Raw genomic sequence first — 16,647 nt, 5'->3', positions numbered from 1 at the left:
GGGACCGAAGAAATAGTAGTAATTATAGTCATCACTCGTAAATTCAATTTATTAATGAGAAACCCGATAGAACGTTATTTCACAGGTGCCTGATGCCGAGTCCATAAAACCGAAATGTGATAAAAAAATCAACGGAGATTTATACCAAGATCGCTACCCGCTTAATGGTGGCTGGTTTTTTCTTTCTACTGTCGCTATTTCAATTTTTCCGCAGCCACAAAGAGGGCGCAGCAGCGGGAAATGAAAAATGTTCGTGTTCGGTCGCGATTAATGAGGATGCCCCATGCTGCGTTAATATCTATTCAAGTTCGCGATTAATTGGGACAAAAACGTGACTAATTCAAATTTTTTATTCTTCGGTTCGTGGAAAAAAAAATGACGAATGAAAATTTACAATAACTCCAGTAGGTGACGCGGAAAATAAAAGAACTTACGACACGGCGACTCCCAAAGTATTTCATTTTCGAGAATTTTCACTTCAGGTTCAACCTCACTCTGTCCCAAATGAGCTGTCGAGTCTGACTGGCCGAAATCACTGAGACCATTCCGATTTTCAGGTGAACCAAACGAGCTCTCGTCAGATTGATTTTGCTCAAGTGAGACCACTCGTAGTCTCTGTTTGAACCTTTGGTACTTGTGCCAGTTTACTATCTTACATATTTAACCGAATGTCGTCGTACCTGAGTCTTTTTCCCACAATTTTATTCTCACGACATTAACTTCTGTGTGAATCACATCGGGTGTCCTAGACATATTGATCGAGGAACTAGAAATTTATATAACCTCTGAAAGATTGAGTTGACGTCGATGCAAATTTGTTACAAAAGATAGAAAAAAATACTTATCGGTAAGTTGGATATAGTGTGTACCAACATAAATTTGCGGACATTGAAGACACCAGCACGGATAAAAGCGTGATCCGGCATTTCTTGGTTTCCAAAGAAAGGAACAAAATAAAAGAGGCATCATTAAATTTTTTTCCAATTGGTCCTTTCTGACTCTTCCGGCAACATATACTTAGAAATAATTCGGTCATATACCAACGAGACGTTCTTCCTTTTTCAATTTGTACGGCACACCTTGTATTCTCGCCTTATTATGTCATTGTACGATGTGTAAACTCTTAAATACCATTACCCTAGCTAGGTAAACGTTTGCTCGTATGGCAGGGACGTCAAAACAGTAATCGCCCTTAAACAAAAATTACCGCTGTCACGGGTAGCTCACCTCAGCCATTCGGAGAACGATATAGTATATTACGACCCTAGGCCCGAAAGTTGGATTTCCTGGCAAGTGCTATATGAAGGCCGAGGCGAAGCCGAGGCCTTCATGTCCAACTTTCGGGTCTAGGGTCGTAATATACTATTGACCTTGATTGACCCCGTTCTTCGGGTGTTAGACTTTTGTCTGGATTATTGGATCGTAAAAATTTCCTCCTAATGACACATACCCTCGGATCTTGTGACCGCGGTGAAGGAGCGGCGACAAATGCGGGGAAAAGAGAGATTCAATTGTGGGAAGACACCTTATGGCGAATCCCTCTTATCTCTCTGGCTCGAAAAATAGAGGGTCAAATTGATTCGATCGTCGATCTGATGGTTTTGACACAAGCCATTGCGCTTTATTCTCCCAACCTTCAAAAAAATTTCTTTATTTCGTTCTTCATCCAAGCTTGTGAGCAAACTTTTGAGTTTTTTGACCATGTGGGGATCGGAAGGAATTCGATCTTTCAACTTTCGAATACTCGCAACTCTAAAATTCTTGTGCAAGCGTTTTTTTTTTTTATTGATACGGGAAAACAGTGAATCGAAAGTGAATCCGAAGCAAATTAGTCATCAAGATCGTTTACACTCCATTGCGCGGCTTCTATTGTACTTAAAAATAAAGGCAAGTACAAACTATTGTTCAATAACTATTCGTTATTAAGTGGTAAAACCACGGCAACGGCCGCAAAAATACCTTTTTTCACCGTTTTTTTTTATTGAATAGAAGGCAAGGCAATGGATTAATTAATAATATTCGAGGAAGTTATAACTTGCTTCATGAGAGAGTCAATGTTTTCCAATCTGTTATGTATGTATAGTCGTACAGTTTAAAGTGTATATTCGCGTCAATGAAATCAATTCCGTCACGAAAAGAGAGTAAAATTATTGGGTGGGGATCAAATGTTGGAATGACTAAAATTTCGAACAGCTAAAATCTCGAATTTATAAACTTCGAATGATAATATGGAGACGGATAGATTCGACTAGAGCTTTGAATGCCGAAAATAAATAAAGCAGAAACTGCAAGGTTCAAAGCACCTTTACATCGAAAATAGAATGTAACAATCGCCCATAGAACGATGACTAAAATATCGATTTTTCGAAAATTCGACTATCACTCTTTCGATTCATAAATTACTATAGTCAGCGATACTGTGAAAATTCACAATTTTGAAAATATAATAACGAAAGACCAAATATTACTGAGGTTGAAATACTGAAACACCAAAAAGTCGAATGGTCAAAATAGCGAAACGTTAGAAAGTCGATTGATCAAAATAAAGAAATGCAGCGGAGCTCCAAATACACGCGTCTCACTCACTCACTTACTCAGACCGGTGATCTCCAATTTTAAACATCGCCATTTTGACTTTCGCCTTTTCGAGCTATCGCTATTCCGCATATCCAAGTTTTATAGGCTCGAAAAATTCACTTTCGATTTTTTGCTACTCTATATTCTGGTCTGTCTGTAAAACAATTACTCTCCATTTTGAATTCGAAAATATGAACTTTTGACATTCGTACGGTCTATAAAAATTGCATTCGAAATGCAAACTATCGAAATATATATTTTCGAATAAATGCGAATTCAAAGAAAAAATATTCGATTAAAGACGATATAGTCGATCGGGAATAAGAATTTCGAGTTACTTATTTTTCTCCAATCTTACATGACAAATTTATTAATTTCGAAATATCGACCATTCTACAATTCGGTTATTCGAAATTTCGAACCCCACCCAAATTATTAAGGTAAAGCATGCCCGTAGCATCGTATTTTATGGGTGTCTAAATTGGGTCGTTTTTACTTCCTAATTAAAGATATCGTCACTCTAAATTAATGTCAGAGTTGTTCATTCAAAATTGTAATTGAATGAACAACAGCAAACTAATTAAGATTTCTTGTATAATAATAACAACAACAACAACAATAATACCAATAATAATAATAATAATAACCTAGAGACGCGGCAGCGTCTTAACGCCAAGTATTAAAGTAAAGTGTAGGCAAAAAGAGTCGAGACGGGCCGTGTATCTTTTAATAATATACAGATTAGTCATTTAATTTTTTCGACTTTATTAGTTAATCGGCTGAGTGATAAACTTTTTTGAGTTTTCTTACCAAAATTCGTACGAGCTAATAAGTTATGGAATTACATGAATTTTTGTTTCCGGAGATTTTACGGTTGTGTACCAAATTTGGTCTAAATTGGTTGAGAATTAAAAAAGTTATTTCAATATATATATATGATACAATACCAGAATGGACCCGATATTTTATTTGGAGAATGTTAATGCAAAAATAGGAAGTAGTCGATAGTGATAGATCCCTCCCGAGAAATTAGGCGAAATCCAATGGATTTACTCATATATATATATATGTATCCATATATAGCTCAACTATCTGACGGATAAAGAGATGATATATCCAATAGTTGAGAGTACGATGATATATTATAACGCAAACTCGTATATAGAAATTATGACTGTGAGCACGAATGATTGCGAACTGTTAACAGTGAGACGGTTCAAATTCTTCTACCTTCATTTTTCATCAATCGTACGATCGAGCGACGAGGTCTAGATCAGCGTACGAAATTGGTGGAAAGGGAATATCCCCACTTACGAACACACCTTACTATAGGTGGGGATGGTCGTCTATTACATGGTGGACCATCATTTGTGGTCACACCTGCACATACATCATGTGCCCACTCGGCACAACTTTAACACTAAATCCATGATTTGGTGAATGAAGAATACAAACGTTTATAAAATAAAAACACACCCAAGGTGCATTGAATAAAAATTATAATAAAAAAAAAATTTACAAATTTTTGAGTGAAATTGCCCCGGAATTTTTTTTTTTTTTTTTTTTTTAATTATACAATTTCATTTCATTTCTTGATTTCTGAAAGTAAAAAATAGACGGAGCTATTTATACATTTAGCTATTATATATTTTGTCGTAGGGCGAGATGTCGGGCAGCCAGAAAAACACCTACTCCAGTAACTTATGGCTGACGAAGTACGTCGGAATTTTGAAATTATTCACTTTTATAGAATTGCCGAGTGTTCGAACTAAGAGGTTCAGTTTTATGATTTTTGGGATATCGTCGAAATTTATATAGAAAAATGAAAACTTATAGAATTATGCTGCATGCGATTTTATGAAAACTTTTTGTTTAAAGAAAAATGCGTTTGAAATTTCGAACTTATAGAATTATGCTGCATGCGATTTTATGAAAACTTTTTGTTTAAAGAAAAATGCGTTTGAAATTTCGAAACGTAGTCAAAGCAAACTGTCGCGTACGCAGGGAAACCTGAAATTTCAATAATTTTTTTAAATTTCAGGTATGAACCATTTTGCCTAATACTCGTATTTTTTTAGAAGATTCAAAGGAAATTCGAAGCCAACGAGAAAAAAACGATTTGACGAAAATATAACAGTGGTTTTTGTCCTGCTCAATATTTAAAGTACGAACATCTTTTTCTGGGGAAGCTCGAAGTAAAATTTTTTCATGTCAAGGGGCTATTTACCTGTGATATATCGAGCGAAAGCTCGTGAACAAGATGCAACTGATAGGATTGAGATTATTTCGCAGATATATAGAGACCTCTTTTTTATCTGTGAAACTATGACTTTTTAAGGTGAGGTCATCTCCATCACTATTCGAACAACATATGGGGCATTTCACGCCGATTCGACTGAGTTTTGACCTCGACCCCTCCGATTTTGTCTGCAATTTTTTATGAGTTAGTACTGTTTCTGAAAAACCCTCAGAATTTTTTTTGGGATTTTTCCGGCCTAATTGCATTTACATATAATTTTTTTTTTTTAATGTTTAGCCCAAATTTAAAAATTTGAAAAAATTCACATAAATCTTATTTCACATGTTAAGAATTTTGGGCAGAATAACAACCGTCCTCTTTACAGCTCTACGCAAAAAAATGCTGCTCCTGACAGCTCTACTCTCAAATTTGAAAATCAATATGTCTCCTCTTTTGTTATTAATCTTCTGTATTATCCGCCTAAAAATATTAAAGAGTAGAGATGTGATTCATACATAAAATAAAAATCTTCGGAGTGGAAATGTTATCGAGTAGATTTGTAAGAGTCGAGTTGTGTTACAGCAAGTCAACAATTCTACTCTCAGTAATGTATTCAATAACAGTTCTCTAAATACATGCTCAAAGAGCGGAGTTGTTATCATGTAGAGCTGTGATGCATATAGCTGTTAGTTAACAACTCTATCGATAGTTATTCTTGATAACAACTGCGGATCTGAGTAGAGAACGTCCACCCTTTTAACGTACCTACTCCGGTGTGATATTTAATCCCCAATATCTCTACTCATGATGATTTCAAAACGTATCTCATCATGAGTAGAGATATTAATGATCATGAGTAGACGATACATGAATAGACGTAGAGATGTTATGAATTTCGGAGTAAAGATTTTTAGAGCAGAGTTCTTTTTGAATAGAGCCATAAAGAGGGCGGTTGTTATTCTGACAAATTTTGAACGTCGAACCAAAGTCTGTGCAAGTGTCCTTATTCTGTTGGAGAAAAGCTTTATTAACAAAAAGAAATCGAAAAATATAGAAAGAACTCGACTGGACTGTTATCCAGTAAATCTAACAAAATTCCTGAATGCTTTTCCTCGATAGAAAAATGATTGGACAACAGTCCAGGTCAGTTTTTTCTATATTTATCGATTTTGTTTCTTGAAAAAGCCTTTTTCCAACATAAGAACACTTGCGCCCACTTTTGTGCAACACTCAAAATTTTTCATATAAAAAATAAGATTTATTTGATTATTTTCACATTTTTAAATTCGGGCTCACAATTTTTTTTTTCCAAAAAATTATACGCGAATGAAGTTGCGCCGGAACAAACCAAAAAAAAATCCTGAGTGCTTTTCAGAAGTAGTACTAACTCATAAAAATCGAGTCAAAACCCGGACGAATCGGTGTGGAATGCCCCATATGCACGTATGTGTTCTTCATGAATAAATCAGACTCCTTTTTCATGACGTGCACCGATCCAAATGGGAATGAAGATCACACGTACGAGTACAGTAGCTAAATGTAAATGATTCATAATGAAGAAAAAACGAGTTTGTTATTTGTAGCGATAAAAATAATAGCAAGTACGAAAGGAAGCTCGTAAAATCGAGGCAATTTTCAATGTACATAAATACAATAATTACCTCGAAATTACAGGGTACAACAAGCCTGCGTCATCACACTTTTATTTTTCCACCTGTAAATTCAACACCTGCCTTTCAGTCAATCGTCGTTTCGTCGTTTCAGTTCGTCGCCGTCTCGTGGCCCTCTCAAAACGAAATACCTGAGTTTTTTCTACCTCGAAATATCTTATCTTGGGGAAGACGTTTGAGAAGATATGCGAACTTATATATTTTTATCCGCAATTTAGTGATTAAAAGTTACCGAAGTCTCAGGTGCTTAGCAGATTTTTCAGACTGTTTACATTGATTTATTTGATAAGTTTTTGCGAACGTTTCATTAATTATTTCCCGTCTCCGCTTCCCAGTGATTACGATCCTTATTAGTCTTCAAACTTGGAACCAGATCGAACCTGCCAAAATAAACGGTCCAGACGAATCCTCAAGTATCGCTTCGTCGCAAATTTATGTTCTGATAAATAACAAGTTCTGTGGGAAAGCTCACTATCGTAACATGTGAGGAAAGCACGTACTCGGACACAACGTTATCTCCCGAATCGCATCACCTGATCAATTTCTCATACAGTATTATTCCGTTTCTTCATTTTTCGTATTTTCAACAAGTTTATGGACGACCAAAAAAAGTTTGGTGAATAAACGATCATTGTGAATACAAGAAAAATGTTGGCGTTCGAAGCATCGATTCTAACATTCCTGATGGTATTAATCTCGACCGCAACATTGTGCATCGGTCAGAATAGTTCGAACAAATCGGTGCAAGTGCTGGAAAGATTTTCGATCGTCAATAAATCTCCCAGCAAAGATGAATTGCCGATTGAAAGTTCCGAAAATTTTTATCGTGTACTAGACTCCGTGTTAAGTTACACGGATTTCGATTATCTCGTAGTTGCCATCGGCCGCTTCGGCTTTCAGAGTAAAAATCATGAGATCGCGATGGAATATGTTCACCGACGATTTTTCGATTTCTACCAGTACGATGTTGAGGATTTTGCGAAAGAATCGAACGATTTACCGGATGGCATGACCTGGATCATTCTGATCGACGACCACGAGCTTCTAACGGCTAGGATGAAGGAGATCGAGAATTTTTGGCGATCGGAAAATCGGTATCTGATTTTTTGTTTGAAGGATAGTGAAGGATCGGATGATTGGAAAAATTCGTTGTTCCGATACGTTTGGAATGAACGAAGTGTCAGCAGGATCCTCGTTTCATCTTTGAAAGAAAAGTTTCGCTATGTCTACCGATATTTACCTTTCGAAAAGACGGGTAACGAATATGGAAGAGTCCAAAAGTTGGATTTGGAGAGAGAAATTTGCGACGATCGAAGATCGTTTGACGAGCTCCCATGTCCCTGGAATCGGTCTGAACGCGGCACCGATGAGAGACTCATATTCGAAGATTTTATAAATTTGAATGATTATCCGATAGACGTTACGGTTTTTCCATCGCTTATGATGAAAATTAGCAAGATTGGGAATAATAAAATAGTTTACGAAAAGCTGGATGCAAAAGTTATGAAACTTCTCGAGGAACGTTTGTCCGCTGTTTTCAACATCCTCGTACTACCTACGAGTAAAACCGATCGGTTCGAAGCGGCGATCCAAACCTTCAATTCCAAACCGAAAGCGGAGGTCATATTTACTAGTTACTTGACAAAATTCTACGAGGGCCGTTACCAGTTCACCGCAGCTACATTGGAGGACAAACTGTGCGTGGTGGCCCATTCATCGAAGCGGGTGCCGAAATATTTTTTTCCCTTTTTGCCATTTACTACCGATCTCTGGCTTCTGCTCATAGCTTACAACTTTGCAATTGCTCTTTTATGGCTCCTGATTCAACGACTGGATGCTTTATTCCGTGATAATAAGTCTCTCGGCAGAGTTGAACCGATAATCGAATTGTCGGCTAATATGAAGTCAGAATCGGACCCCCGGAGATTCCGGTATTTGGGCTTCGACGCTTGCGAATCGTCAGGATTAAGTAAACGCTCAAAAATGACCGTTTTGGAAAGACTCGATCGAAGGAGAATTATTAAGAAACCACCGGAGCTCCCTAAAGGATTACTTCAGATTTGCGATCTCTTAATACTCGCTGGATCGCCGCTGCGAGGTGGAAAAACCATTGTCGAGAGAGTTTTTCTCTTTGGGACACTATTTTTCGGTCTCATCGTTATCGGTCTGTACGAGAGCTATCTGGTCTCAAGTTTGAGCAAAATTCTTTATTATCCACAAATTCAAACGCTCCAACAAGTCGCTGAAACGAATTGTTCGATCGTTACGAAATACGTTAACCTGATGCATAGCATACCGACTGATGGTTCACCGACGTTAGAAAAGATACGAAGAAAAGTGGAATTTCTGGAAGGAGATACGAAAACATATGATATGGTTGCTTACAGGTAATTTCCGCCCCTCATATTCATCACTAATCACATTATTCGTTGCTTAACAAACTTCTCGTCAACGATAACTCATTATTTGAAGTAAACAATAGGGCAGTAATGATATGAAAGATCGAGTTTTCAATATTTGAACGATTCTCGATCTCATCGATTCCATCGATGATCGTCCAGTGTGGCAGTACTTTGTTCGATTTCACATCACTCATAATTGGTGATATAAACAGAATTACCCAGATATATAGACGGACGTGCTGTCAAAAATGAAAAATCGAGTATAAACAGCAACAAGATTACAAGATTTTGTTTCTGAATTGAATTGCATGCAAACTGTAATGCTGCACGACAGTAAATTTGACAGCACAATTTGAAAGAATTATTTTATTGTCAAGACGCCAGAGATACGCATAAATAGGGTAATGTGAGGCAAAATGGACACTTAAGGATTTAAGCAAGTTTCATTGATGAACATATGGTCTTTCAATTATTTTTGAGTCCCAAAATTGATGCCCAGTCCTTGTTTTCCGAATTTCGTAAAAAAAAAAATTTCGGGGCAAAACGGACACCGCCCCTTAGAGGCATAAAAATCGAACAACCGACATTTTTCGAAATACAGTCGTTCTAAGCGACTGTTCCCGAATAGAATGTCAACTCGGTAATATGGGAAAAGAAATGGGACCACTCAGGCTCCATTCCTTGGATGTAAATGAAAAGAAATGAGTCAAATCTTATATCCCATTTCTGTCATGTTTTTGAGGAATGTAAAAAATCAACTTTGGGTCCATCGTGTTGGGATATATTTGGTGTTCGCACTATATCGGAGTCCCACCATCGATTCATGGCCCTAGTTTCCGGAATTTCTTCAAAAAAATTTTCCGGGGCACAACGGACACAGAGCCTCCAAGAGGCATAAAAATCAAAATATCGACATTTTTCGAAATGTAGCAGTTTAGCAGACAGAAAAAATGCTCACCCAAGACAGCCAAGTCCTCGTCTTTTGAAGACGTTTTTTGCATTTTTTGCGAAGGGTTATAAGGGAATGTGGGGCAAAGTGGGCACCCTAAGCGATTAAGCTACATGTATCGGTTTACATATGGTCTTTCGTCTACTGTTGTGTCCAAAAACTGAATCCCCATGCTTATTTTCCATATCCTTAAAAAAAGAAATTATGGGTCAAAGTGGGCACCTGCTCCGAGAAAAAAAAATGCTCAAATGACAATTTAAACTAATTTTCACACATGTACAATCAAATTGGAAGAAATTTGAATTTTTGAAAAAAAAAATGAAAACGGGGCAAAATGGGCACTTCGTTGCGAGGAAAAATTTTTATGCCCACTTTGCCCCTTTTTTTTTATAATGAAATTTTGGTAAGAGGAAGTTATTAAAATTGTGAATGTTCGCGCTTACCTCCATTTGGCAAAACGCAACTCACATAGTAATCACCCGTCTCAAAATATGAATTGTACCTTTCCATGTGCGTAGTTGATTTGAAAATTAGTTTTAAGAATAAACATCATCCGCACTGTTCAAAATGTTACGAAATCACTGGATCACGTCACCTGGAAAATATTGAAAGAAAATGAGAAACCAAACACTGCAAGGAGGAGAACGCAGCCCCGATCCAATCTCACTTTCGATTAAAAATTCCAAATTTTTTGCCACTGGACCCATTTTTCCTTCCCTCATCAGAAACTTAGCTCTCAACTCTAAATATCCTTCTTTCACAGAAAACTATCTTTATCCCATTTCTTTCTTGACTATCTCGTACAAAAATTGATGAAAAAAAAATTAATTCACTGGTGGCACGCGAAATTTTCTTTTACAATAAAAAAAATCAACAAAATCGAGAAAACCGAAGAAGCCCGCTAAATTTTTGCCATGTGCAGGTGTCGACGACAATGACGTCAGTTACCGATGCGATTTTTGTAATTAATACAAAAAAAATAACCATTTCGTAAAATTACAAATTTGACAAAAAAAGTAAATTTTTAATTTTTATATTCAACATTTTCCAAGTTTTTCGTTTATTATCCCAAATTAATTGAGCAATAACACATAAAAACTTGTAGAAGTGGTTATGAAACCAGAATCTAAGTTGAAAAAAAAAATGTTGAAAATTATTTTTTTCTTCACTTTTGGAAGTGCCCACTTTGCCCCAAAATGTACAATTTTTCAAGTGCCCACTTTACCCCGGGTGTCCACTTTGGCCCACATTCCCATATTCGTTGTCCTCTGAAGATTGGATTTATTGTGTAACATGCAAAAAATGGGCACACACCTTGTGTACAAGTGTTGAAGACGAAGATGTCAGCTATGAGTGCGATTTTTGTAAAAAATGAATAAAAAACCTTTTTTCCTTATTCGTACTTTGATTACTATTGTGGTTTTTGAAAATAAGTAAAAAAAGGGAATAAATAGTGAGAAAGTAGTTCGGGATCTATTTCGCTCTGAAACTTGAATTTTTTGGGGATGTCACCGTGGAATTCAACAATTTACCATGATTTATGGTCAGGACATGATTTGGAACTGAAAAAAAAATTTTATGCATTTTAGGAAATTTTAGTTTCGGGAAAGTCCATTTTGCCCCGGAATTCAACTTTATGGGGCAAAATGGACAATGTGTCCGTTTTGCCCCATGTGTCCATTTTGCCCCATATTACCCTACATATAATATCTTACTGGTGCTGGCAAGTAACTGACTACCAAGATTTAGCAGATTCATTTTTTTTATTCACTACGTTTGAAATGGTTTTTTTTTTTACCTTTAGTATAGATATAGAGAATAGATCAAACAACTTCTTATAAATCATCGTGTATTTGTTTTTTGGACTACATGAGTGTCACATAGGGTTTCACTGAGACTACTGTCCAGGTGACATAAAACATAAATGTACTTGTCCCCATGTTTCTTACTGTTGTTGGCAACAAACAGGCTGCATAAGGTGAAATTTTAAGGAAGTTGAGGCTGTACAGTCATTTTTTTTACCCAAAAGTTATGATGATTTGTACCTTTCAAAAGTTAGGCTAGTTTACAGTTTGGCAATGTTGCATACACTTTAAAGAAAAGTTGAGGATAAAAAGACGAAAAACTGGTGAAAGCTCAGTCGAAAACACGAACGGTGACGATCCTAGCCTCAAAAAACTGCACGGGAAACAGATTATTATTAATATAATCTCAGCAAATCTCCTATAATAAATCTGAAAAATTGACATTATTCAGCAAGCTTTGCTCATGTTGCCCAAAAAATTTCATATTTTTAGCATCATTTTTAACGGAGATATCACTGAATGTTTCTAGACTTCCATAAGATTACATGTTATTTGGTCCAAATGGTTATTGATTTTTTCAGCAACGACGCTCCTAAACTGTCTGAAAATTAAACTGATTTTTTTTACACTTCACTTTATAAGATGTAATCGATTTAAAAGCGATGACATCATTTTCATTCTAATGCCTCAACTTCCTTAAGAATAAAGTCCTAATAGCACAACGTGACGTTCTGTAGCTATCTCAATTTTTTAATTAATTTTCTGATGGTTTAGTATCCATGTAATTCGATCACCCGAATGCATGTATATAACAGATTTAACATAGAGTGATTAGCACTTGAAAATATCAAAATACTTCGATAAATTGAGCAGAACCAAAAATACGATTTTTTTTTCAACGTTCCAATAACTCATATCCCATTCTAAAAAGTTGGTGAGTAGCGCCTGAAGTTGGTCACCAACAGGGGGGGGGGGGGGGGGGGGCAATGTTGTCGTGTTTTATTCGTACTGTGATTGGTCGCTGGAGCTTTCAAAGACGGAGTCCTGGCGTCAGTTTGACAATTGTGTACTGTCAATTTGACAGTTGTGTATATGCGAGTGGTTATAAGCTTTTCTTGGGTGCTGCAGCGCGCAAATAAACCCCTATATGCTTTTTTATAAAGTAAGGTTGTGACGCGTGAATTGTCATCGCTTTTCCGCGATTTCCATTAGTTCTTGAAACACGACAATTGTGGGGCTAAATTCATTCAGAAAAAACAACGTTTTTTCGTCCTGTCAAAATGACAGCTTGGAATTCAAACCATCTTTGACATTTTGTCAATATAGTTTTGCTCGACACGATTTTTCGAAAATTCTTCGAATTGGGAATTTTTTCAATAGTTATTAATGAGTTGAAATGTGAATTGTTATTAATGAAAGTTCTTAACGAATTGAAATTTGGAACTTGACGTATTTGTTGTTTCGCGTACGAAATGGATGTTGAAACATTTATTCTTACATACATTCCCGCTCAAAAGCTTGGGTGACCTGTCGCTGTCGAAATTTCTGCCCACAATAAAGATTTGACAGCTCAATCAAAAATTACAATAAATCGAATTTAATGAACTTTACAACAGAGCCGTTTACCGACAAATTTTTGGCCTTCGTAAACTGGCTGTCTATCTATAGAAGGAATTCTTTTCTTCACTTTCCTCCATAACAGCTTTCAGGGGGATAGCAAAAGTTTTATTTTCGTTTTTTATAAAATACCGTACGATTTTTTTCCCAAAGCTATTCTGGTATTAACGAAAAACGAGGAGTTTCAAAAATTGCGGCGTTTCTCAAAAACTCAGGGCGTTTAGAGGAAATGTCAAGAGGACAAAAGGTTGTGCGGATTCTCGACAACTCGACGACTAAGAGAAGCGGTGTAACTCCGCTTGTTAGCGGGAATTATGGAGTTTGGGATAACATATCAAAAGGGAATGAAAGTTTCGATTTATGTTTCTGAATTCACTGACATTTTCTCGATTTTTTTATTTATTCAAAAATCAACAAAAGATTTTAATCTTGAAGTTAACCCGACAGCGGAAACTCCACCTTGACTCAATATTTCATAAAAATTAGGTCAAAAATTGTGTTTTTTTTAAACCCATTAGATCACTGCAAGCTTGAAGTACGCAAATCTGACTTCTGTCAAACGTTTCATGGATTTTCACTGTACGGCCCATTCCCCACCATTCCTGGGCATCTCATGCAAGGTTGGAATTGACCGATGGTTCCCCTGCTACCCGATACAAATCAATCAATACTCGGTGCATTGGGGAAGCAAATTCTATCGAACGGGGTTCACAAAATCGGGGTCGTGGTTTATCTTTCTATAGCAACCAGAAAACGGCTCTTCTTATGTACCACCCTGGGGATCTGTCACAATCAATACTGAATTTTCGTAAGAACAATAAATAATGATGTTCGAACACTGGCATTAAATTTTTGATTGTGTATTCTTATAGCCATCATTATAGGATTATCTCGAAAGCATTTTTAAGCAATGTTTGCCTTCGTTTTAATTACTTGTTATTAAAAATGGAAGGGACGATATAATAAAGCAGTTGTTGTTTTCTGTTTGACGTGTTGTTACAGGGAGAAGATGTCGTTAGCACTTCATTCTTCGTTTAAATTGGAGAATTTGACGGCGTATTATGATCCGGAAACAAATAGATTAATGCTACACATGGTAGAGGAATGTCCAGCGACGTATTCCGTCGCCTATCTCGCCAGATACGATTCACCCTACGTGGAGAGAATCGATCGTCTCATTCTGAGGATGCAACAGGCTGGTCTCATTATAATGTGGTATCGACAAATGCTTGAGACAGGAAAAATAGTTGCGAGTCGTTTGGAACTGAAGGAGGATAAAAAACATTCTAGTTTGACCTTGGGTCACATATCGATGACCTTGGCAGGCCTTGGAATCGGCTTACTTATCAGTACACTTGTTTTTTTCGGAGAAATATATTTCGCTGTGAAATTTAAAAAACCCGTTTCTCGCTTGATGTTGAATTGATAAATTCTCACCATATACGAGGGATTCTCTCTCAAACCAGCCACTTTCTTCTCGACCATCTCAGATCTACTTCATAACTGATTATATCAAAGTGCTACTAAACGGCACTCTATGTGATTTTTTTCAGATTTTTAAATTCATAATTTTAGAAAATATTGTTTTTTTTTTCAAATGAATATATCTCGGAAACTTGAAGTAACTGAAAAAAAATGTATTTACATAAAAGTTGTAGTTTCGTGTTAGCTTTCGAGTGGATGACTCGAAATAATTTTTACGTTCTGGTAACGATGACTTTTTACTAAAAACGGGGAGAATTATTTTTTTATTCAGAAACAGGCATTTTTTTGGCTGAAAAAATTACAGAGTCTTTCAGTATGTTTGATGATCTCGTAAAAAAATTGCCAGAGTGGTACGGATCGAGGTACCAGGTATGAAAAAATTAATTTTTGTAATTTCATTTTTTTTACCCTAGAACCTCGATCCGTGCCACTCTGGCGATTTTTTTGCGATATCGTCAGACATATTGGAAAACTCTGTAATTTTTTCAAACAAACCCAAAAAAATGGCTGTTTCTGAATAAAAAAATAATTCTCCCTTTTTTCCGTAAAAAATCATCGTTACCAGAACGTAAAAATTATTTTGAGTCGTCCGCTCGAAAGCTAACACGAAACTACAACTTTTATGTGAAAACATTTTTTTTCAGTTACTTCAAGTTTCCGAGATATATCCATTTGATAAAAAAAACGATATTTTCTAAAATTATGAATTTAAAAATCTGAAAAAATTCACATAGAGTGCTTTTTAGTAGTACTTTGATATGATCAGTTATGGGGTAGATCTGAGATGGTCGAAAAAAAAGTGACCAGTTTGACAGAGAATCCCTCATACGTGCTCTGTACAAATTATAACACGACTTTTTTAATGTTTGCAATCTTATTGATCTTGATCCAACAATTAATGTTTTTCGCCGTCATTTCTTATGAAATCATTTCATTCACGAGACAAAATAAGTATAACTCAGGACCGTAAAACAGATCATTGCGTAACGCTCACGTGGTTCACACTACAAGCCACTTCTTTGTTCTGGATTTAAACAAACGGATTTGTGATCGCGCGCGTGAGATTGCACTTAGCCAGGAAATTGAGATGCTGCGAAGATGTACGAACGAACAGAGTCGACGGAAACAACGGGCCAGGACGAAAAATTAAATTAGGACACCCAAGGAAAAAGCATTTCCTCTTGTGTACATGCGTATATAAAGTTACGCGCGTGGATTGCTTATATATAGTGCATTTCTTCCGCTGAAATCTTCACGAAGATACTTCTCTCCAGCGAGCTCCAGGTGGGAGAAAAACTTACAGATTGCAAGAACAATTTTCAACCAAAATGAACAGTGGTTGGATACATCATACATTCTTTATCTCGTCCTCAAATTTGCTGATCTAAACTATTGTAGTGATAAATACGTCCCCATATGAATTTGTGTCATTTCATCGATACATCTCTGGTGGCAGCTCAAATCATACACATAAATTACGGTTTTTCGATATTCAATAAACTAGGATTTCATAGTGGAATGAACATACACACATAGATTTTTTTTGCGATAAGTTAATTTTGAGAATAAAAATACGTTCATGGCTATAAAATTTTGGAACGAAATTTTCAATCCTTCTGGTGTTTTGTGGCCTGCTGACGTGAAATATATGTTTGTGTAACTCTCGGTGTAACTGCATTTTGATCTGTACATGTGATGTTTCTTTTAGGTACTAAATTAGGAGGACTTTTTTTCAAAATATCTTTTTTGTCTTTTGAACCGACTCTAAAATAAACGGACCTATGACACGCCGTTGTGGTATTTATTTATAGTTGAATGTTAAAATCTTAAATAAAAGTACAAATAAATATGATTTAAACTGAAACCACGAGTTGTTGGAACTATTTCAATTTTATCGAGAGTA

At 36.3% G+C, this 16,647-nt stretch overlaps 1 protein-coding gene across 1 annotated transcript; it reads left to right on the top strand.

Annotated features, from left to right (window-relative positions):
- The first annotated feature begins 7,134 nt into the window (after positions 1-7,134).
- Positions 7,135-14,750, top strand: LOC122412386 (uncharacterized). Its single transcript, XM_043421860.1, has 2 exons — positions 7,135-8,873; positions 14,262-14,750. The coding sequence occupies exons 1-2, from the start codon at positions 7,135-7,137 to the stop codon at positions 14,683-14,685; spliced, it is 2,163 nt and encodes a 720-aa protein (XP_043277795.1). The 3' UTR covers positions 14,686-14,750.
- Positions 14,751-16,647: the final 1,897 nt, after the last annotated feature.

This window comes from Venturia canescens, chromosome 6 (assembly GCF_019457755.1).
Source record: "Venturia canescens isolate UGA chromosome 6, ASM1945775v1, whole genome shotgun sequence".
Lineage (NCBI taxonomy): Eukaryota > Metazoa > Arthropoda > Insecta > Hymenoptera > Ichneumonidae > Venturia > Venturia canescens.
Note: the sequence above shows the minus strand (reverse complement) of the source record. Positions and strands in the feature narration are given on the sequence as shown.